This window comes from Muscardinus avellanarius (assembly GCF_963383645.1).
Source record: "Muscardinus avellanarius genome assembly, chromosome: 19".
In the NCBI taxonomy this organism is placed as follows: Eukaryota; Metazoa; Chordata; class Mammalia; order Rodentia; family Gliridae; genus Muscardinus; species Muscardinus avellanarius.
In genome coordinates, this window is record NC_137805.1 from 21124422 (window position 1) to 21145591 (window position 21170).

At 57.5% G+C, this 21170-nt stretch overlaps 2 protein-coding genes across 2 annotated transcripts; one reads left to right on the forward strand and one right to left on the reverse strand.

The window, feature by feature from the left end:
* Positions 1 to 1795: 1795 nt before the first annotated feature.
* On the forward strand, positions 1796 to 10065 carry PTK6 (protein tyrosine kinase 6; the record flags this gene model as incomplete). The annotated part of the gene is made up of 8 exons (XM_080716465.1): positions 1796 to 2025; positions 4916 to 5037; positions 5360 to 5523; positions 5843 to 5996; positions 6660 to 6821; positions 8179 to 8360; positions 8738 to 8891; positions 9878 to 10065. 8 exons carry the CDS (start codon positions 1796 to 1798, stop codon positions 10063 to 10065), a joined length of 1356 nt encoding a protein of 451 aa, XP_080572591.1.
* A 6448-nt stretch (positions 10066 to 16513) lies between these two features.
* On the reverse strand, positions 16514 to 17470 carry PPDPF (pancreatic progenitor cell differentiation and proliferation factor). The gene is given in 6 exon segments (XM_080716227.1): positions 16514 to 16645; positions 16731 to 16827; positions 16908 to 16944; positions 16946 to 16986; positions 17083 to 17166; positions 17379 to 17470. Coding segments are annotated over 5 exon segments (336 nt in total). The 5' UTR covers positions 17138 to 17166; positions 17379 to 17470; the 3' UTR covers positions 16514 to 16539.
* Between the last annotated feature and the right edge of the window lie 3700 nt (positions 17471 to 21170).

Here is a 21170-nt window from a genome sequence, read left to right on the forward strand (position 1 = left end):
TGGAACCCAAGGGCATTCGACCTCCGAGCTACACCCCCTGCCCTGTTTTTTATTCTTTATTTTGAAACGGTCTCGCTAAGTTGCGGAGGGCTTCACTAAGTAGCTGAGGCTGTCTGCGAACTGCGATCCTCTGGTCTCAGCCTCCATGCCTGGCTCCTAGCTCCTTTTTAAAATTTGTTTTGAAACAGAGTCTCACTAGATTGCTAAGTCTCGCTGTGTCGCTGGGGCTGGGCTTGAACCTGTGATTCTCCCATCTCAGCCTCCCAAGTACTGGGCTTACAGGCATGTCCCACAATGCCCGGCCGCATTCTTCTAGTGTGTGTGGGGAGTGGTCCTGGGGTGGACCCAAGGACACTCTGCCCCTGAGCCACATCCCTAGTCATTTTTATTTTTTATTTTGAGACATGGTTGTCAAGTTACTGAGGCTGGCCTGGGGCTGTGACCCTCCTGCCTTAGCCTCCGAAGTTGCTGCCATGCTCCTGCTCCCGATCTCACACGAAGTGGGTGGGTGGTACCACTGTTTAATTTTCAATAAAAGTCCAGGGGCTGTAGCTCGGTGGTAGAACATCTCCTAGAGCGGGTGAGCAAGGATCCTGCGTTCCATCAGCCTTCCAAAGAATAAAAACAGCAGACACAGAGCGTTGGTGCACGAGTGGAGTCCGTGCTCATCCTCACAGCTAAGGCGGCCTTCCAGCCTTCCCTGCCCTGCGTGGTCCTCCAGACCCTCGGGTGGACACAGCAGGGTCAGCACGGGTGGGAAGGTGGCCAGGGCTCATTGGGAATGGGGTTGGCTGAGCCAGGCTTGCTGGCAGGGGCAGGGTGGCAGCCGCGGGGTCCGGCAGAGCGGGGGCAGGCTGCAGCTGGAGGGGTGACTGGGGCTGGGGTGCTGGGGACCCGGGTGGCGTGGCGCCTCCTGGCATTCAGATCCCGCTGTTGTCAGGCGGGCAGTGCTACTGCCTCCGCTGAGGGTTTGCGGCGTGTCCGGTGGGCACCTCCTCTCCTAGGCAGCCCACCAGGCTGTCCTCATGACTGTCATTGTTCTGGATATCCCCAGTTCCCTGTTGGTGTTCCCTTCTGCCCAGCAGGATTTTGGGGGCAGCTCCCCCAAGGTGGGTGCCTTGAGGGTCCTCACTTTGTGGGGGCAGTGTTGCGGGTATGCCCTCTGGCATATGTAGTAGCCCAAGACCTGCTCATGGTCCACGCACCTTACCCTGGAACCGCTGGCCCCACCCTGTCAAGGACTTCCTGGGCTCCAGCTAGGGTCCCCCTCGCTCCTCCCTGGGTGGGTCCTGCAGGCGCTTGGTGGGTGGGAGCCTGCCCAGGAAGGGGGCTCTCTGGATTGCCGCGGCCCCCGCTGGTCCCTGTGTTGGTCAGCATGTGTGGGTGGCCTTTCTGGGTGAGGGACAGTGCCCATTGGTGGAGGGAAACTGGTGCCCTCTTGGGCATTCTTAGTCTGCCACCCGTCCCACAGGGTCCCTCCCACCAACCTTAGACTCTGAGACATGCCCCAAGGGGGCGCTGGATTCTACTACTGCCCAGTGCCATGGTCCCGGGGCTACCCCACCCCTCTCCTGTCTCTGGTCCATCTGTGTGGCTGCTTGGCTAGAGGTTTCTCGTTCCTGAGTGGCATGTGGGGACTGGCAGGGCCTCAGGAGGGAGCCGGGAAGGCGGTTCCCAACAGGTGCTGGGTGTAGCTGGCGTCTTGTGGGAAAGTGGGTGGGGACAGCCCTCCTGCCCCTGCCAGCTGCAGGCGTCTACAGCTAGCACACAGCCCGGTCCTGCTGCTGTGCCTGTCATGGTGTCCCGGGACCAGACCCACCCGGGCCCCACGTATGTGGGCCTGTGGGACTTTGAGGCCCGGACAGATGAAGAGCTGAGCTTCCAGAAGGGGGACCTCTTCCATGTGGCCAGGAAGGAGGATCAGTGGTGGTGGGCCACCCTGCTGGACGCCACAGGTGGGGCCGTGGCCGAGGGCTACGTACCCTATAACTACCTGGCAGAGAAGGAGACTGTTGAGTCTGAGCCGTGAGTCCCTGGGCTTGAGGGCTCACAGCGGGGCGGCCATGTGGGTGGGTCAGAGGGGCGCGGGGCACTGGGCCAGCCTGGGAAGCCAGGTGGGCGACCCTGGCTCTGCCTCCCTGCACTGGAGGACGCTGTCTGGCTGGCTCCTGTTTCTGGCCTAGGAGTGCTGCCTCATGACCTCTGTGGGTGGGCCCAGGAGCCACCCATGGCCACTTCCTGGCCATGGCTGCTGCCCTGCTAGGACCCAGCAAGGACAGAGGTTCCAGAGCGAGCTTTTGGGGTGCTGGCCACCTGCTGAGGCCTGTGTGGGCATCCAGGGGACTCTGGGGGTGTGAAGATGGCTCACTTTCCAAACAGCCAGAACCAGATGTGCGACCTGGGTGAGGAGCACAAGGCTGCTGGGCACGCCCATTGCCCGCTGGGTGGGCACTGTGGCGGCTTCCCGCTGATCCTGGCTGCCCCAGGGCTGGGCTCCCGGGGGCCTTGAGACCCACAGGGGCAGCCGGCACGGACATGTCTGCTGCCCCGAGGACCCTGCTTCTGTGGCTGCTCTGACGGGTGGTGGAAAGGACACAGAGGGAGGGGTCCCTGCTGCCTGTGGTCCTGAGACCCCCCGCCTCTCCTCACCACCCACCCTGAGCACCTCGCACATGCCACAGATCTCCAGCCTGGCAGAGAGAGAGCACAAGCCCATCGGGTTGTAAACAGGTGGTTTCAGAGGCAGGGCCCATGGGTGCAGTGCCAGGATGGGCGGGTGCACAGAAGGCTGGCGGGCCGGGCGGGCAGTGCAGCAGGTGCAAAGGTCTCTGAGCCCAAGTGCCTATCCAGGGAGGAGTGAGAAGCAGGTGAACTTTCACAAGGGAGGGCCAGATTTTTTAGTTTCCCCCGAGCCAAGGGGTGCACCCCAGGGGGATCTGTGCCAGGCAGATGCCTTCAATGGGGACGCATGCTCCAAAGGCTTTTTTTTTTTTTTTTTCCGGTACTGGGGATGGAACCCAGGGGCATTCTTCCTCTAAGTGACACTCCCAATCCTAATTATTTATTCTTTTCTTTTTTGTGTGTGTGGTACTGGGGTTCCTGGAAACCCTTCTAACTCCGGGCTACACTCCCCCACACCCAGCCTTTATTTTTGAAACGGGTCTCCCTGAGTTGCAAGGGGCCTCACTAAGTAGCTGAGGCTGGTCGCGAACTGCGATCCTCCTGTCTCAGCCTCCCGAATGCTGGGATGACAAGTGTGCCCACCACGCCCGGCTTTCAAAGGCTCCTGAAGGCGTCAGAGACTCCAAGGGCAGGGCGAAGGTTCTAGGGAACCCCAAGGCCCCTCCTCAGTCCACAGCCTACACCGGTCCCTGCTGGTGTTGCCAGTGGTGTTGCCAGTGGAGAGAGTGTGTCTGTGCACATACATGAGTGTGTGCATGTGTGTATGCACACAAGTGTGAGTGTATGATGTGGAGGCACCTGAGTGTGCACATGTGCACATTTGTGTGTGCATGTATGTGCAAGTGTGAGAATATGAATGCGGACATTGTACGTGTGCGTGTGTGTGTGTGCATATGCCTATATGTGCAACTTTAAGTGTACAATTGTGGCTGTGCGAGTGTGCATGTGAGCATACACATGGGTGTGTGCACGTGTTTATGCTCATCATGTGTGCAGGTACAGGTGCGGAAGAGTGCACAGGTGAGCCGGGCGTGGGGCACACACCTGCAATCCCAGCATGTGGGAGGCTGAGATAGGAGGGTAGTGGTTCGCGGCCAGCCTTAGCTACTTAGTGAGGCCCTTTGCAACTCAGTGAGACCCTAGACCCTGTTTCAAAATAAAGACTAAAAAACAGGGCTGGAGGTGTAGCTCGGAGGTGGGATGCCCCTGGGTTCCACCCCCAGTGCTGGAAAAAAATATGGAGGAATAAAAGCCAAGTATGGGCCGGGTGTGGGGGCGCACGCTTGTAATCCCTGCGCTTGGGAGGCTGAGACAGGAGGATTGCATGGGTTCGAAGCCAGCCTCAGCTATTTAGTGAGGCTTTCAGCAACTTAGTGAGACCCTGTTTCCAAATAAAATATAAAAAAAAAGGTCTGGGAGTATAGCCCGGAGGTAGAAAGCCTCTGGGTTCCACCCGCAGTACCACCAAAAAAAAAAAAAAAAAAAAAAAAAAAAAAAAAAAAAAAGCCCAGTGTGGTGGTAGACGTTTGTAATCCCAGTACTTGGGAGGCTGAGCCAGGAGGATCGCAGGTTTGAAGCCAGCCTCAGCAACCTAGTGAGACCCTTTTTTTCTTTTTCTTTTTTGTGGTACTGGGGATGGAGCCCAAGGGCTTTCTACCTTCATGCTACACCTCCAGATCTATTTTATATTTTATTTGGAAGCAGGGTCTCACTAAGTTGCCGAGAGCCTCACTAAGCTGCTGAGGCTGGCTTTGAACCTGCGATCCTCCTGTCTCAGCCTCCCAAGTGCAGGGATTACAAGTGTGCGCCACCACGCCCAGCTCAGTGAGACCCTTTTTCAAAATAATAAATAAATAAAAAAGGCTGGGCATGTAGTTCACAGGCAGAACACCCCTGGGTTCAATCCCTAGTACCAAGGGGAAAAAAAAAGAATCATCATTAGCAGCAGCAGCAGCAGCAGTCACTGCAGGGTTGAGCCCCACATGATGGGTTGCAGCCTCTGGGGAGTTGTGACCACAGACGGGGTCATCTGGGTAGGGGTGGGCAGTGCTTGCCTTTCCCCCTATGGTCTCTAGGACTTTTCCTAGTACCCAGAACCAGCCATTTGGGCCTTCAGGGTCCACAGCGGGCAGACAGGCTGTGCGGGTCAGGGACCTCACGGGAGGCCTGGTGGGGTCAGAGTGGAGTGGGGCTGGGCTGGTGGCAGCTCTGGCTCAGGCCACCTTCTCTACAGCTGGTTCTTCGGTAACATCTCCCGCTCGGAAGCTATGCACCGGCTGCAGGCGGAGGGCAACTCAACGGGCGCCTTCCTGATCAGGGTCAGCGAGAAGCCGGGAGCTCACTACGTCCTCTCAGGTGTGTCTGCCTCCGCCCTCATCCCCTGGGCCTCCTCGCCGGCCACGCATTGGCCCGGCTTCTTTCTGCCTGTGAGGGAGACGCTGACCCCTCTGTGTCTTCTCTACCCCCGACCCGCATGGGGTGTGGGGGACGCAGAGAAGCCCCACTTGCTGGGCATCTCAGTGTGGCTGGTGGGGAAGCCGCTGTCCAGGCAGAGGCTGGGGAGGGCAGGCGGGGGTGGGGCAGGCAGGCCAGGGAGAGCTGGCCCTGGAGCGGGGGTGGGCCAGTGCTCACGCAGGGACGCCAGCTCACGGCTTCCTCCGCCTGCCGCCCTGCCCAGTGCGGGACAGTGGGACCGTGAGGCACTACAGGGTCCAGAGGCGTTCCGGGGGCCAGCTGTACCTCAATGAAGCGGTGTCCTTTTCCAGCCTGCCCGAGCTCGTGGGCTACCACAGGGCCCAGAGCCTGTCCCACGGCCTGAGGCTGACTGTGCCCTGCCAGAAGGTAGGGCGGCCCTCGCGCGCAGGGTCAGGCAGGGTGGGGGCAAGCTGCCTGGCTGCAGAGCAGGGAGTGGTTGCTCCCATAGCAGGCCCGCCAGAGGTCAGCGGTGCCCCCCACCCAGTCCTGGCTCTAGCAGAAATTCGGGGCAAAGGCTCACCCCTGCTGAGGGAGTCAATGGCCCCTCCAGAGGGCGAGGAGAGTGGTGTGGGCATGCAGGGTGCCCAGATGCCCCCCGAGTGAAGCACCCTAGAGTCCAGTCCACCCGGGGCCCCCAGGTTGCGCTCGTGGACCAGGACACCTGTGTCTTTGCCCGTCCCTCCAGCACGAGTCTGAGCCCCTGCCCCACTGGGCCGACTGGGAGAGGCCTCGTGAGGAGTTCACGCTCTGCAGGAAGCTAGGGGCCGGCTACTTTGGGGAGGTCTTCGAAGGGCTCTGGAAAGGCCAGGTCCGAGTGGCCATTAAGGTGATTTCCCGAGGTGAGTGTGCCTGCCTTTGTGACCCTCCTGTCCCGCTAGTGGGGGCTTCTGGCCTCCCCTGGGGGGCGACGCACCTGCCGGGCACCTACAGGGCCAGTGGGTCACTGCTTCCAATTTGCGTTTATCTTTTTACTCAAATGCACTTGTCATAAAGGGGAATTTTTTTTTTTTTTTTTTTTTTTTTGGTGGTACTGGGGTTTCTGGAAGCCCTTCTACCTCTGGGCTACACTCCCAGACCTATTTTATACTTTTTATTTTGAAATAGGGTCTCTTAAGCCAGCACGATCCTCCTGTCTCTGCCTCCCAAGCGCGGGGATTATAAGCGTGTGCCACCACGCCCGGCTCATAGAGGGGAATTTTAAGCCCTCAACATAAAGGGAAACTACTCAAATGAATGAATGGAAGTCTGAAAGCACATCCTGAGTGCCCCAGCCGTCTGGCTTCCCATCTGGACCGGGCCAGGGGGCGCTGATGGTGTCAACGTTAAATCTCTGGTTCAGGCAGATGTGGGCTGCAGGTCCCACCAGGGCAAATGAGGGCACCAGGTCTGGGTGCCACAGCCAGGCTGTGAGGCCTGTGGGTCCCTGTCCCAGGAGGAGCTGCTGGGGCCAGACCTTGCCCTGGGTCAGCTCAGGGGCTCACCCACAAGGCTCTGTCCCCCAGACAACCTCCTGCACCAGAACACCTTCCAGTCGGAGATCCAGGCCATGAAGAGGCTGCGGCACAAGCACATCCTGGCGCTGTACGCTGTGGCATCCGTGGGGGACCCCGTCTACATCATCACGGAGCTCATGCCCAAGGGCAGCCTGCTGGAGCTGCTGCGGGGTGAGTGGGCCGCAGCCTGGGCCCCTCCCGGGTTCGAGGGGCACGGGGCACAAGCGGCGCAGGGGCACCAGTGTGACCACCCTCCGTGCACGACACCCACAGGCTCCGGTGCATTCGCTCTTGCTTTCTTGTTTGAGAAAGACCACAAGTCCCCCATCTGCTCACTGTAGAAATTAAAAAATACAGGTAGCCGGGTGTGGTGGGCGCGCTTGTCATCCCAGCATCTGGGAGGCTGAGACAGAGCATCGAGGGTCCTGGCCAGCCTCAGCTACTTAGTGACTTTGCAACTCAGGGAGGCCCTGCTTCAAATAAAGAAAAAAAAACAGGGCTGGGGGTGCAGGTCAGAGGTAGAGTGCCCCTGGGCTCCACCCCAGCACCACACACACACACAAAAGAAATTAGAAAGTAACAGATTCGGACAGGCAAGAAGAGGTGTGCGGAAGCTCCCGCCTACAGTTACCTGAGGCCGTTTTACTAACATGCCTGGCCCAGTCCCCGGCAGTGACCTGCCTCAGCCTCCCAGCATGCCTCTCCTCCTGGACCTGTGGCTCTTCTTCTGGTGTGTGTACACATATGAACATGCCCCCACTGGTACATGTGCATGTGTAGTATACACTTGCACACTGACATGACATGCACATACACACTGACACACCTACATGCATACACGCACACATACACCTCTGCAGGTATACACTCAAATACTCTGACATGCCCATGCACTTACACATGTGAACACGACATGCACTTATGCACATGCGCACATATACACTGTGACATGCACGCCTACACACACATGGCATGCACATGTACACAGATGCAAACATGTACGCCAGGACATGCACACATACACTCGGGCGTGACATGCGTGTGTATATACTATGACATGCACACATGCAACTTAGTGAGACTCTGTTTAAAAAAAATAGGACTGGGGGTGTATTTCAGAGGTAGAATGCCCCTAAGTTCAATTCACAGTATCCCACACACAAAAGAATAAGAAAAAAGGAGGAGGAGGAGGAGGCGGAGGAGGAGGAGGCGGAGGAGGAGGGAGATCTGTGAGTTGTGTGGTGCACACCCACTGTAGCTGTCTAGACACTGGCTTGCTGCTAAGCCAGGTGGAGTGCTCAGAGGCACAAGGGATGCTGGAGTGAGCGGCTTCCTGCAGCTTCTGGCCGCTTTATTGCAGGGAAGTGTGGGCAAAGCACGCACACCGCTCTTTGGCTCTTGATAGCCAGTTCCTTCCGAAGGGGCTATGCCCCGCCCCGTCTCGATTGTGAACCAGGCCAGCTGCCCTCTGCCCCAGCCCTGCAGAGCCCTGTCCAGCGCAGTGACCCTGGCCTCCTGCTGCCCACAGACTCTGATGAGCGAGCCCTGCCCGTTTCGGAGCTGGTGGACCTGGCGTCGCAGGTGGCCGAGGGCATGTGCTACCTGGAATCACAGAATTACGTCCACCGGGACCTGGCTGCCAGGAACATCCTGGTGGGGGAGAACAGTATCTGCAAGGTTGGGGACTTCGGGCTGGCCAGGCTGGTCAAGGTAGGCCCCTTGGAGGGCGAGGCCAAGGGCGCCGGCAGCCCCCACCCTGGGTGTGATCAGCTTCCTGGTAGGCTGCCGGCAAAGGGCGGGGTGCGGCATGGCCACAGGCATGGCCTCACGCTCGCGCTGGCCATCGCTGAGCCTGCAGCTTCTGCTGTTTGTGCACCTTGAGGCTCTGCCCCCTGCTGGTCTGCTCACCCCAGCCCCAAGAACCCCAGGGGTCAGCACTTCTGGGGCTGGCCCGGCCGTCAGTGGGTCAGTAACATTCCGCGTAATGTGGCTGGACTCTGGCCCATCTGCACTCGGCTCTGTGACCATCCATGCTGCGGGGGGGGGGGCGTGGTGGCCCCGTGTCCACCCCATCCTGTCTGATGCAGGAGGACATCTACCTTTCCCATGACCACAACATCCCCTACAAATGGACAGCCCCCGAAGCACTGTCCCGAGGACACTACTCTGTCAAGTCTGACGTCTGGTCCTTCGGAGTCCTCCTCCATGAGATTTTCAGTCGGGGCCAGATGCCCTACCCAGGTACTGGCCCTCAGCGTCCCTGTCTGTGGGCAGGCAGTCAAGTGTGGAGGGCTGGTCCCAAGTGGCGGGTGGGATGATGGGAGGTGCTTGCTTGCTTTTTTTGGGGATGGAACCCAGGGGTATTCTACCTCCAAGCTACACCCCCAGCCCATTTATTTATTTATTTATTTATTTATTTATTTATTTATTTATTTATTTGTGGTACTGGGGTTCCTGGAAGCCCTTCTACCTCTGGGCTACACTCCCAGACCTATTTTTATATTTTTATTTGGAAACAGGGTCTCTTAAGCCAGCGAGGCTGGCTTCGGACCTCAGTGATCCTCCTGTCTTCGCCTCCCAAGCGCGGGGATTACAAGCATGTGCCACCATGCCCGGCTATTCTTTATTTTTAAACAGGGTCTCACTGAGTTGCAGAGGGCCTGAGTAGCTGAGGCTGTCCACGAACTGTGATCCTCCTGTCTCAGCCTCCCAAATGCTGGGATTATAAGTATGCACCATCACGCCTAGCTTTGGAAGATGCTTTCTTACTGGGACACCACACCTGCAAAGTAGCTGGACGTCCATGTCTGTGCTTGGGGCCGCCTCCTGGGGTCACTGTCCTGGGGGAGGGCACTAGCTGCAGACAGTATGCTAGAGGGTGTTCAAGACCCAGTGGCAAGCCAAGCATGGAGGCACACGCTTGTAATCCCAGTGTTTGGGAGGCTGAGACAGAAGGATTGCAGGTTCCAGGACAACCTTAGCAAATGGTGAGACCCTCATCAATCTAGCAAAATCCTGTTTTCAAATAGAAATAAAATAGGACTGGGAGGTAGTTCGGAGGTAGACTGCCCCTGTGGCCAATCTCCAGTGCCACAAGAAATAAAAGAAAACAAGACCCAGTGGCAAGGCATGCTGGGACAGGCAGGCGGCTGGGTGTGGCTCCCGGGTGGTGGAGGCCGGGCACTGGCCACCCAGCTCTCCACTCCTCTTGTCCCACCCGGCCACAGGCATGTCCAATCATGAGGCCTTCCTGAAGGTGGATGCTGGCTACCGCATGCCCTGCCCCCTGGAGTGCCCACCCAACGTGTACAAGCTGATGTGCTCCTGCTGGAGCAGGGACCCCCAACAGAGGCCTTGCTTCAAGGCCCTGCGGGAGAAACTCTCGGGTTTCACCAGGTATGAGAATCTGTTCTGAGATGTCTTCAAGCCGCAGGGCCAGGCCTTGCCGCCGCCTCGCTGGAGAGGCCTGGGCGGCCGCCCTGGGCCCCAACCAAGGGCACACGCTGCTCTTTGGTTGGCCAACAAGATGGTGGGTAGGAGCTACACAGCAGATACCGGCATGGTACGCTGGAGACCGGAAAAGAAGCAGGACGCCATGCTCCCTCCCCTCCCATGGCCTCCGGGCAGTGGCTGCACCCAGGAGGCACCCTCTGGCCTCCTCCTTCCCTCGCACCCTGAAGCCCATACTGTGCCAGGAGGACAGTCCCAGAGGATGCCAGGCAAGGTCTGCACACAGCCTGTGCAAGGCTCCCAGGCGTCCTTCTGCTCCCGCTCACTTGTGCTCTGCACGACCACTCCCAACACACACGCCTCCCCACGCCTGAGCGTCTTTGTTTTGAAGGCTTCCACGTCACCCAGGACTCAGGCTAAATAAATGTGTACGCTTTGCCCTTGTAACCATCCCTTGTTGGAAGGGTCTCCAGCATGGGGCTCTTGGCAGCGTGGAAAAGATGTCAACTGTTCTCCAGCAGTTTCTGGTGCCCAGCAGGAGGGGCTGAGACACCTGTTCCTCCCGGACCCTGCAGGGCGGCCAGGAAAGCTGGCAGCAGCCGGCGAGAGCCAGGCTCTCATCAGGCCAGCGAGGCTGGCTCCTCCTGCTGTAGCCCTGGGAGCAGGAGGCAAAGGCTTCTCATTCCTCTCCTACTTGGCTTGTGAGTCCGTGTGAACTTGGTTCTGGGCGTCCATAAGTGCAGAGACAGCCTGTGACCAGCGAGGGTGCTTCCTCCGGACTGTCAGCTGCAGGTGGGGCACGGTGTGGGCGAGCCTTCTGGTAGGCAGCAGCCGTTCTTGGGCATTTGTGGAAAGAAGTCTGGTCCAGCCTGGGGTGGGGGAGGTGCACCTGTGATCCCAGTGCTCAGACGGCTGAGACAGGAGGATCGCAGGTTCTTGGCCAACCTCGGCAACTTAGTAAGGCACTCTCTCAAAATAAAGAATAAAAAATAGGGATGGAGGTGTAGCTCAGAGGTAGAATGCCCCTGGGTTCCATCCCCCCCCCCACACACACACAGAAAAGAAACTCAGCGGGCCATGGTGGCACATGCCTGTAGACCCAGTACTCGAGGGGCTAAGACAGGAAGATCCTAGGTTTAAGGCCAATGTCACTAACTTAGCAAGACTCTGTTTCAAAATTTAAAAAAAAAAAAAAAAAAGCTGGGTGTGGTGGTTCGAAGCTAAGAGAACCCGTTTCCAAATAAAATACAAAAAACAGGTCTGGGAGTGTAGCATGGAGGTAGAAGGGTTCCATCCCCAGTACCACCCCCCCCCAAAAAAAAAGAAATTTGCCTGGGGGGTCCGAGTACCACCTCCCCACACAAGAGGGGGGTTTCCTTAGATCATCAGCATTAAATACAATGCAGATGAACATATTTTTTCCTACCTGGATCTAGTCAAATGAGCTTATTATTGATTCTATTGGGTGTTTAAGACGATAAAACTAGGACCTGAACCCAAGGGCAGAAGGCCTGGGAGGGAGCGAGAATGTCCTTCCTTATCTTGTAGCTTCTTTGCTTCTGTGGTGTTTCCCAGACTTGCCTGGCTTAGCAACAGAAAGGCAGCTGAGGATGTAGGTTAGCGGCTGGCCCCGATGCGGGCCCCCAAGCTCAAGCCTCTCGATCAGAGCCAAGCAGGTCCCTCCAAGTGGGACGCCAGGAGCAAACACATTCTCCAACAACAATTTTTATTTTTACTTAAAAGTCATTTCTAAAACTTTTTTTCCCCAAAATCTTTTTGGTAACTTACAAGCTTTAAGAGTTATTCCAAGCCAGGTGTGGTGGTGTACATCTGTAATCCTAGTTCTTGGGAGGCTGAGCTAGGAGGACCAAAGGTTCGAAGCTAGCCTCACACGAGTTATTCTAAGTTAAACTGTGATAGCTATTCAACATCTGGGTCATTTCTAAGTAAGATAACAAAAAGATTAACTACTAAACATAGGGTACGTTGATACTGCGGCATCTTGTTTTACGGTATGGAGAAGCTAAACATATGTGAGTCTGTTAATAAGCATGAAAACTGCTAGAGGCCTCGTTTCTTCAAATTACGAACGGGCTCGTCAGCAGGACGCTGGTGGCCGCCACTGCTGTTCACATCCGGGTTTCCTCCAGAATACAGGGTTTCTAAGAGGTAATAATTAGAGTTAATGTATGTAATTAAAACCACTAGAAATAATAAGGGAAACAATTTTGCAAGCAAAGTATACAGGAAGATAAGATGTATGTGTGATAAGGAGTCATAAAGCGCAGAGGGTGCCTTCTGAGGGAAAGGGGTCATTAGTCCTGTACTAACACAGGATGACTGGTTGCTCCAGAATTAGTAAAAAGAAAAACACGGGGGAAAGCTGACAGGTATTTAAAAAAACAAAATGTGAAGGGTGTGTGGAAACTGAATCATCTCGTGGAGTCAAGAGCTGGCTAAGAGTGGATGGACTTATTTATGAGGTGGGTGTGTCACTGGGATTGAACCCAGTGGTGTTCTATCTCTGACCTACACACCCAGCCTTCTTTTAATTTTTAACTTTAAACAGGGTCCTGCTAAGTTGTTGGGCGTTTTGCTACGTTACTGTGCTCTGGCTCAAGTCTTACTTTTATTTTGAGACAGGGTCTAAGTCGCCAAGGCCAGCCTCAAACTTGTGATCCTCCTGCTCTTGTCTCCGGGTTGCTGAGGTCACATGTGCCACCACGCCCAGCTGTCTTATGACTTTTTAAAACATTGCTGGTTCCTTCCTTAATGTTTTGCTTTCCTCATTTAAGGAAACCTTTTTGCTTCTTTTTAATTATCTGTAGCTTACAGCGATTTTGCAAGGCACATCCTGTGAACAAAGCAGAAACATTTATCTTTTCCCTTCCTGATCCTTGTGGAATCCACACACTATTAGCAAATCTTATTTTTATGGCAACACAGCCACTTGTATAGTTCAATAGAACCGTGTTCTCCTTGTGACAGGGCGTGACGGGCTGCTGGGCCCACACACTACCACGACTTTTACTGGAGGCCCTGTTTTCAGATGTAACTAGTTTTTTTTTTTTTGTGTGTGTGTGTGTGTGTATGTGTGGTATGGGGTATTGAACCCAGGGGCATGCTTTCTCCAAACTATACCCCAACCCTATTTTATTTTGAAACAGGGTCTAAGTTGCTGAGTTTAACCATACCCTGTGATCTTGTCTCGGTCTCCCAAGTCCTGGGATTACAGGTGTGTGCCACCATGCCCAACTGTGGCCAGTTAGTGTTAGGACTGAGTTGACTTCATGGTGCTGATAGGGGCCCTGGGAGGAACTGGCCTGGCATCTTGAAATCATGGTCGCCTCAGAAGACGGGGCACCACTTCTCAGCTGGTCCGGGGGCTTTCAGATGCTTTATGGAGCTGGAGAGGAGGTCATCAAACACACCAATTTCACAGGCAAAATCTGACTGCACATGCTGGCTTGGCTTCCTAACCAAAAGCAGCTTTTGAAAGTCCACTTAAGGTAGACATGGTTGCACATGCCTGTAATCCCAGTACTTGGGAGGCTGAGACAGGATGATCAAGCCTCAGCAATTTAGTGAGACCTTATTTCAAAACAAAAAGTAAAAAGAGGTAGGTTTAGCTGAGCATGGTGGTCCACACCTATAATCACAGCACTTGGAATGCTGAGACAGGAAAATCACAGGTTTGAGACCAGCCTTAGCAAGTAGTAAGTCTTGGTAACCTAGTAAGACCTTGTTCCTCTTTTTTTTTCTTTTCTCTTTTGTGCTACTGGGAATTGAACCCTGAGGGGTTGTACCTTCAAGCTACACCCCCCAGGCTGATGTTATTTATTTGGAAACAGGGTCTTTCTAGGTTGATGAGAATCTCACTACTTGCTAAGGCTGCGATCCTCTTGTCTCAGCCTCCCAAGTAATACAGGCGTGCAACACCATGCCTGGCTGAGATTCTATTTGAAAAGAAAATATCTGCACACATATGACTGGGCATAGCTCAGAGGCAGAGCACCCCTGGGTTCAATCCTACTACAAAAAAAAAAAAAAAAAAAGGTTCCACTCTGAGCCTCTCATGAAGCTTCAGCAGAGCAGACGCAGAGAATTGTCCATCACTGTCCTTGCTGCACTTGTATCAACGGGCAGGCCGCCTTTTTATGGAAATAACATGCTGAAAACGATTCAGCTCTACTGGATAGAAATGCAGGAGGCTGGGGAGGAAGATCGTCCCAGGAGAAAATCCCTGCCCTGGGCACTAGACTGCAGTCCTCTCAGCAGGTCTGAGGTATTCTCTTATCACCCACAATCCAGACTGCATCCAGAATTTGCCATTTCCTCTAATATCTGACAGACCCTTTCCAAACCAGTACTTCCAACTTCTCTCCCATCCTTCTGCCTTGGAATCATTAGAGTAAACCAGCCCGGGACCAAAGCCCACCAGCTGGGCAGGACGAGGCTGAGCTGCGTCCTGAATGAGCGTTATGGGCAGCTCCAGGGGTGGCCCCCAGGACAGCCCCACTGCCCATCAGATGCTCGTGGGAGGGCCCCTGGTGGCCTCCATCTCCTGAAGATGCCCGCAGGCCGGACAGTGAGGGAGGACTCTACACCCTGCAGGTTGCTCTCACCAGCAACTTCTGTCTGCAAGGAAGTGCCCCTCATCAACACCTGCTGGCATCCGCAGAGCCCTGTACTCCTCAGCAGACAGGACTGCCCCCTCCACTGAGATGCACTTTGGGTATCATAGGGCAGCCAACTGTGCCCACACTGGAGGCCTCTGGGGAAGTGCCCACCAGGGACCGGTGGGGCCGAAGACAACAAACACGGCTCCCAGCAAACCAAGAGCGCAGAGGACTCAGAGGTCGCAGTGCCGAGAGCCTCACCCGCTTTCTCCCCTAAAGAGTGTGCTGGGCATCTGCCTGGCCCTCGGCTTCAGACTGCACTCTTTGGAGGGCAGGGCTCCAGGCCTTCAGCGGAGGGGCTCTCAGCCAGAGAAGTCTACGCAGATGCCCCCAGCACCGGTGGTGGGATTCTGAAATGGGAAGCGCTGTGGGCAAGGGGCACTCCGCCCGTACAGACCCCCCTGCTCTTCGTGCTTTGTTCTGAGGGATTCCGTCACGTAGAACTTGGACTACATAAACGTGCACGGCTTTCTCTCCGTCTTTGTTATGGGTGCCTCGGAGTGATGCTGGTGGTGGGTGCGAAGGTATTAATTCTTCAGTGACCTAGGGAGATCTTGACGGAGGTTCAGCTCTGTATCAGGCGGACTCCAGACTGGCCGGGAAGCAGGCGTGTGGACAACAGGCCCGCCCTGCCCTGGCCAGGGGGCGCACTCTGCCCAGCCCGGAGGCTGAGCCTGAGCCTGACCGCAGCACGGCAGCTCCCGGAAAGAACCGGTTGGCCCAACACTGTGTGCCCCCACCAGCCCATTCCAACTCAAGTCCTCTGGGGTGGACCCTTGGTCCTGAGCCGCCCACCCCCCTGCCTTCAGAAGAGAGCGGATGGAAAGGCAGGAGAGCGCAGCAGCCTGTAGCCCAGGGCCCAGGTGGCTAGAGTCCACTGCTGGCTGCCACCAGGGGCTCTGTGGGCCCTGAGACCGTGGCTAGATAGGCTCGGTGGGGCTCAGGATACCCTTTGCCCTCTTGGGAGGACACCTCTGCTCCAGTGTTGGCTGCTGGACCAGGGGTTTGGGTGCTGCTTCCTGGACACTGGGGACAGGCAGAAGGGAGGGAGGCTCAGTCACAGAGCATCCACAGACTCCTGAGGCTACTTACGGGGGTGGACAGGGGGTAGGAAAGCCTGGGGACCCCACCTGGCTCTGCTCCTCACCCCTGCGGGCCATAAGCCACCCCTTCCAGCTCCTGTGCCCAGGGACCTTTAAACCAGGGTACCTGGGGTAGGAAGGCTAGGACATTGCCCCCACAGGAGCCCACCGAGAGGTCCGGCTGTCCCACCCCCTCACTGGTGCTGAGGGGCAGCCTCCTGCACATGTCTACACCTGGGGGCCCCCAAGCTCACAGCCCAGCCTCCCCCCACCCCGTGGTCACAGCGCTGCCCTGGGGTTCTCCTGTGCAGCTCCAGGACCACTTGCCACCCCAAACTCCCCAGGAGGAACAAGTTACTTCACTGAAGCTGGTCAGGGCCTTATGTGCATGGAGCATCTCACCACCTGACTCGAGACCTCACCATGGCCCACTGTTTAGGCCCCAGGGAGCCCCAGGAAGGCCTGGGGTCAGGGCAGCTACGGGCAGAAAGGCCAGGAGGGACTCAGCAATGTCTGGCACATGTCTGCCCGCTGCTTAGAGTTTATTTTGTGCTTGGACCAAGGCACAGTTATGGGGATCTGGAGCCGCCAGGAGAGGAGGGGTCTTTCGGTGGTCTCTGGCCTCCTGCTAGTGGGTGCTGCCTTGATGTATCTGCGCCAGCCTGAGGTGCCACCTGGTCAGGGCTGAGGCCTGGCACAGGCCTGGCTGTTCGGCTGTTTTCGGGCGGTTTCAGGGGCCACGCCATGGGTGTCCACGCAGCTGGAGGCCTGGGAGGATTCCGAGCTGGGGCAGAGAGCACAGGAGTCAAGGAAACTTTTGCTGGGGTGGGTGGGCGGGCTCTCCCTCTCCGCCCCCACGGAGAACTCACTGCTCTGGGGACTCCAACACGGTGGCCATGAACGGGAGGGTGGGCTTCCCGAAGAAGAAGCTGGACCACCAGTGACCCGGGTCAGCCTTGGGGAGACCTGGGGGAAACAGGGCGCGTGACCCCGCTGCCCGCCCAGGCGGCAGCCTCTAGCCCCCTCCCGAGGCCAGCCGCACTCACCGGGGTCGTGGGGGATGGCTTCCCCAGGGTGGGGGATGGCTTTCGCAGGAGCTGCAGCTGGAGGAGGACCCCAGGCGGCCTGGGGAGGGCAGGGAGGCGTCAGCAACCCGGGCGTCGGTGGCTGCACCGGGCGGCGCTTGCCCCGCCGGCGGGGGTCGGCAAGGGGCCTACTTACGCCGGTAGTAGTCGTGCGTGGCCATGAGAGAGCCGCTGGAAGGGATGGCCGCCATGCTTCGCCTTGTGGGCTGGAGGAGACCTGCTGGGGCCCGGCCCTGGTCAGGGCACCTGCTCGGGAGGGCTCCCTGTGCCTCGCCGCGTCCGGCCGAGCTTCGCAGCGGCTCCAACCGGCCGGGGCCGGCTGCACCTCCAGACAAAGGCGCTCTGTGCACGGCCGGCCTGGGCTCGGGAGCCGGCGGCGCCGCCCTGCCCGCCCCGCGCCCCGCGCCCGCCCCTGCGCCCACGCGCCCTCACCTCCGCGGCGGCCCTGCGGGCCCCGGCGCGCGCTCGCGGGTGGAGGGCCGGGCGCTAGGCCGCGGAGCCCATGGGCAGGGGTGGCCGCGGGAGGCCGCTCCTCCACCGGGACCCCACGGGGGCTGCGCACGCGCACACGAGCCTGCTGGGAGTGCCCACCGCGGCACGTCACCGGGGCGGGGCGTCCGACCCGGCCACGCCCCCAGGGCCTGGGAGACCACGCCCACGCGCTGGCTCCTCCCCGAGCCCCAGGGCCCACCCACTTATGCCCCGCCCCGGCACCCAGGCCCCGCCCACCGCGCGGCACTTCCTCGCTTTGGCTCTGGTCCAAGTCCACCCCAGCGGTCACTGTCCGGCTCGGGAGGCTCGGGCGAGCGTTTCAGCCAGGCCTACCGGCGCTCCAGTCCTCCGCACTTCTGGCAAATTCCCTGAGACCCGGACCCGCGGCGCCCCTCCGCCACGTGGGGCCTTTCTGCCCCACTATCTCGTAGGAAGGACAGGGCGTCTGCTGTCCCTGTGGCCTCATCCCGCCGCCCGCTGTGCACGCTGCGTGGCGCCCGGAGGCGCCTGGAACCCTGCAGCCCGGTCCTTCCCGGCCTGGCGGCTCACCAGAGGGGTGGCGGGGATGGAGGGGGGCTTATTTGGGTGGGTGGGGTAGAGAGCTGCTATTAGGGCAGTGGCCGTTTTGGGGGGAACCCCAAAAAGTTCCCTCAGGTGTCTGGGGCTGGCCAGCCACGTCTGGCCTGCCTATCAGGAGGAGGTGCCTGTCTCTCCCTACACCCCCAGGCAGGAAGCCAACCCCTCTCCTGCCCAGCACCTCAAGCCCCAGCCTCCCACACCCTCAGGAGACCCTGCCATCCCTTCCAGAAATCTGCTTCTGTACACAGCAGGTCTTGTGGCACAGGGTCCTCTTGGTGGCCGAGAGGGGCCGGGGAGGTCCTTGTGGGGTACATTTAAGGGGTCCAGGAGGACCCCAAGGGTCCGCAGCTGAGTGAGTGTCGAGTTCAATACGCATGTGGCTGGCCGGGCAGCATGCCACCTCTGTGCGGGATGCCTTTCCAGTGACCAGGCCACAGACATGGGAGGACCTGTCTTCACACACACTCGGGGAACCCAGACACAGGCAGGGACCTGGGACCTGGAGGGGCACTCCCAGACCCCGGAGCACTGGGGGCTCTGATGGGGACTCTGCTCCTGGTTGTCCATTACTCCAGTTTTCTGGGACCTGCTGTGAGCAGGTGCTGGCCAGGCAGGGTGGCCAGGCAGGCTGGAGCTGCCTCCCAGTGGGTAAAGGCTGAGGTCGGAGGAAGGAGGGTGGGGCCAGCTGCCCGTTCCTGGCAGAGGGAGCGGCATATGGGTACCCAGACATGGTGCAAGGTGTGTTAGGCGAGAGGGGTGGGTGGGGCCCTGGCAGGACCTGTAGTGGGCGAGGCAGTGTCCTGTTAGGCAGGGTGGTCGTCCAGCCTTCTAGCCACACCCTCCCAGGCTCGGTCCGTGGTTGCCTTTGTGGTAGGCTTTGGCAGACCCACACCTCCATCTTGGCCTCTCCTGAATTTCCATGGCAGGGGGGCTCCAGGGTGTGGCAGATCCTGTGGCTTCAGGACCCCTGAGGAGGGGCCTGCCTGGGACCCGCGGCACAGGGCTTCAGAGAAGACTGAAACGGCAGCCCTGTCCCCCAGGTAACCGCTCTCATTCTGAGTCAGTAGTAGGTGTTGATGCTGGCCTGTGTGTGGACGGTTGCAGGCGCAAGTGTGAACCCTGGCTGGGTCCAGCTGGCTTCTGGGCAGCCCAGGTCCCGGGCCCTGCAGAGGCGCTGTGGCCACTTCCCATCAGGGGCTCCTCCTGGAGAGGGGTCAGACGCTGAGATGGCGTCTGGGCTGTGAGGTGCAGGTTGGGGACCAGGCCCTGGGAAGGGGGTGGAGAGGGACAGGTGAACATGTCCGGTTCAGCTGGCTGGAGCCTTTGCGCCCTGCCCAGCTCAGCCAGATCTGCCCATGGAGGCAGAGCTCAGGTGGCAAGGCTGACGGTGGGGCCACCTGATGACCACGCCCAGCTGGACGGCAAGGCCACCCTGTGTCCCCAGGCCCCTTGGTTGTGCTCTGGACCCGACCTGCCCAACTCACTCTCAGTTTCACCCACCAGAGAGACTGAAGGAGGGAAGTTTTTCTGTCCAGGCTGGGCTTGAAGTCCCTGAGCCCATGTGAACCCTCCTGCCTCAGCCTCCCGAGTGCTGGGACTACCTGCGTGTGCCACCACACCTGGACTTACGGCATTCTTTATTTTTATTTTATTTATTTAATTAATTTATTTGTGGTATTGGGATGGAACTCATGGGCATTCTACCCCTGAGGTACACCCCCAGCCCTATTTTTTATTCTTTATTTTGAAACAGGGTCTCACTGAGTTGCAAAGTGCCTCACTCAGTAGCTGAGGCTGGCCACAGACCCGGATCCTCCTGTCTCAGCCTCCTAAATGCTGGGATTACAAGCATGGGCCACCACGCCTGGTTTATGGTATTCTTTAAAAATTATTTATTTTATTTTATTTGTTCTGGGGATTGAACCCAGGGGTGTTCTACTGCTGAGCTACATTCCTAGTCCCCCCTTTTTTTGACGATAGACACACTAGTTACTGAGGCTGTCCTTGAATCTGTAATCCTCATGTTTCAGGCTCCCAAGGACTGGGAGTACAGGCGTGTGCCACCATGCCTGGCTCTTATTTTTAAATTTTGAAACAGGGTCTCAATAGGTTGTTGAGGGCCTGGCTAAATTGCTGACAGTGGCTTTGAACCTGCAACCCTTCTTTCTCAGCATCCCGAGTACTGAGATGAAAGCTAGGGTGTTCTTTTCTGTGGTACTGGGGATTGAGCCCAAGGGCATTCTGCCTCTGAACTACACTCTCAGCCCTATTAATTTTTTAAAAAATTATTATTTTGGAACAAGGTTTCACTAAGTTGTGGAGAACCTCAATAAGTTTCTGAGGCTGGCTGCAAACCTGCAATCCTCCTGTCTCAGCCTTCCAAGTACTAGGATTACAGGTGCACACCACTACGCTCAGCTAGGGTGTTCTTTTTTGTGTTTGTGGTACTTGGGGTGGAACCCAGGGGCTTTTCTGCCTCCGGGCTATATTCCCAGACCTATTTTATATTTTATTTGGAAACAGGGTCTCACTAAGTTGCTGAGAGCCTCACTAGTAAGTAGCTGAGGCTGGCTTCAAAGCTATGTGATCCTCCTGTCTCAGCAGGGGTGTTCTTTTTTTTTTTGATGGTACTAGGGATGGAAACCAGGAGCCTTCTACCTCTGGGCTACACTCCCAGACCTATTTTATATTTTATTTGGAAACAGGGTCTCTTAAGCCAGTTGGGGCTGGCTTCTAACCTGCACGATCCTCCTGTCTCAGCCTCCCAAGTGTGGGGATTACAAGCGTGCGCCACCATGCCCGGCTGGGGTGTTCTTTTTTTAAAGTGGAGAAGTAGAAGCTGCCCAGAGGTGGGGCTCTGCACCCTGTCCCCATCGCAAGCTGCAGGGATACCTGGTGGTGACTGGCACCTGCTCCCTGGTGACTGGTTCCCTCCCTCGTCTCTGAGGAGTGCAGTGGGGGCTGGTCCACGCCCTCTTCTGCTGGGGGTCTGCTGACCGACCTCCGGCTGTGGCTCTTGTTGGGAGCCACGGGCCTGGGTTGAACCTGCGCCACCTCCCACTGTCTGTGAGACTCCCCAGCAGCTGTCTGGCTGAGCCTGTCTTCTCCGATGAGAGTGTCCGCACAGGGGCCCGTGCCAGGCAGGAAGTGGCA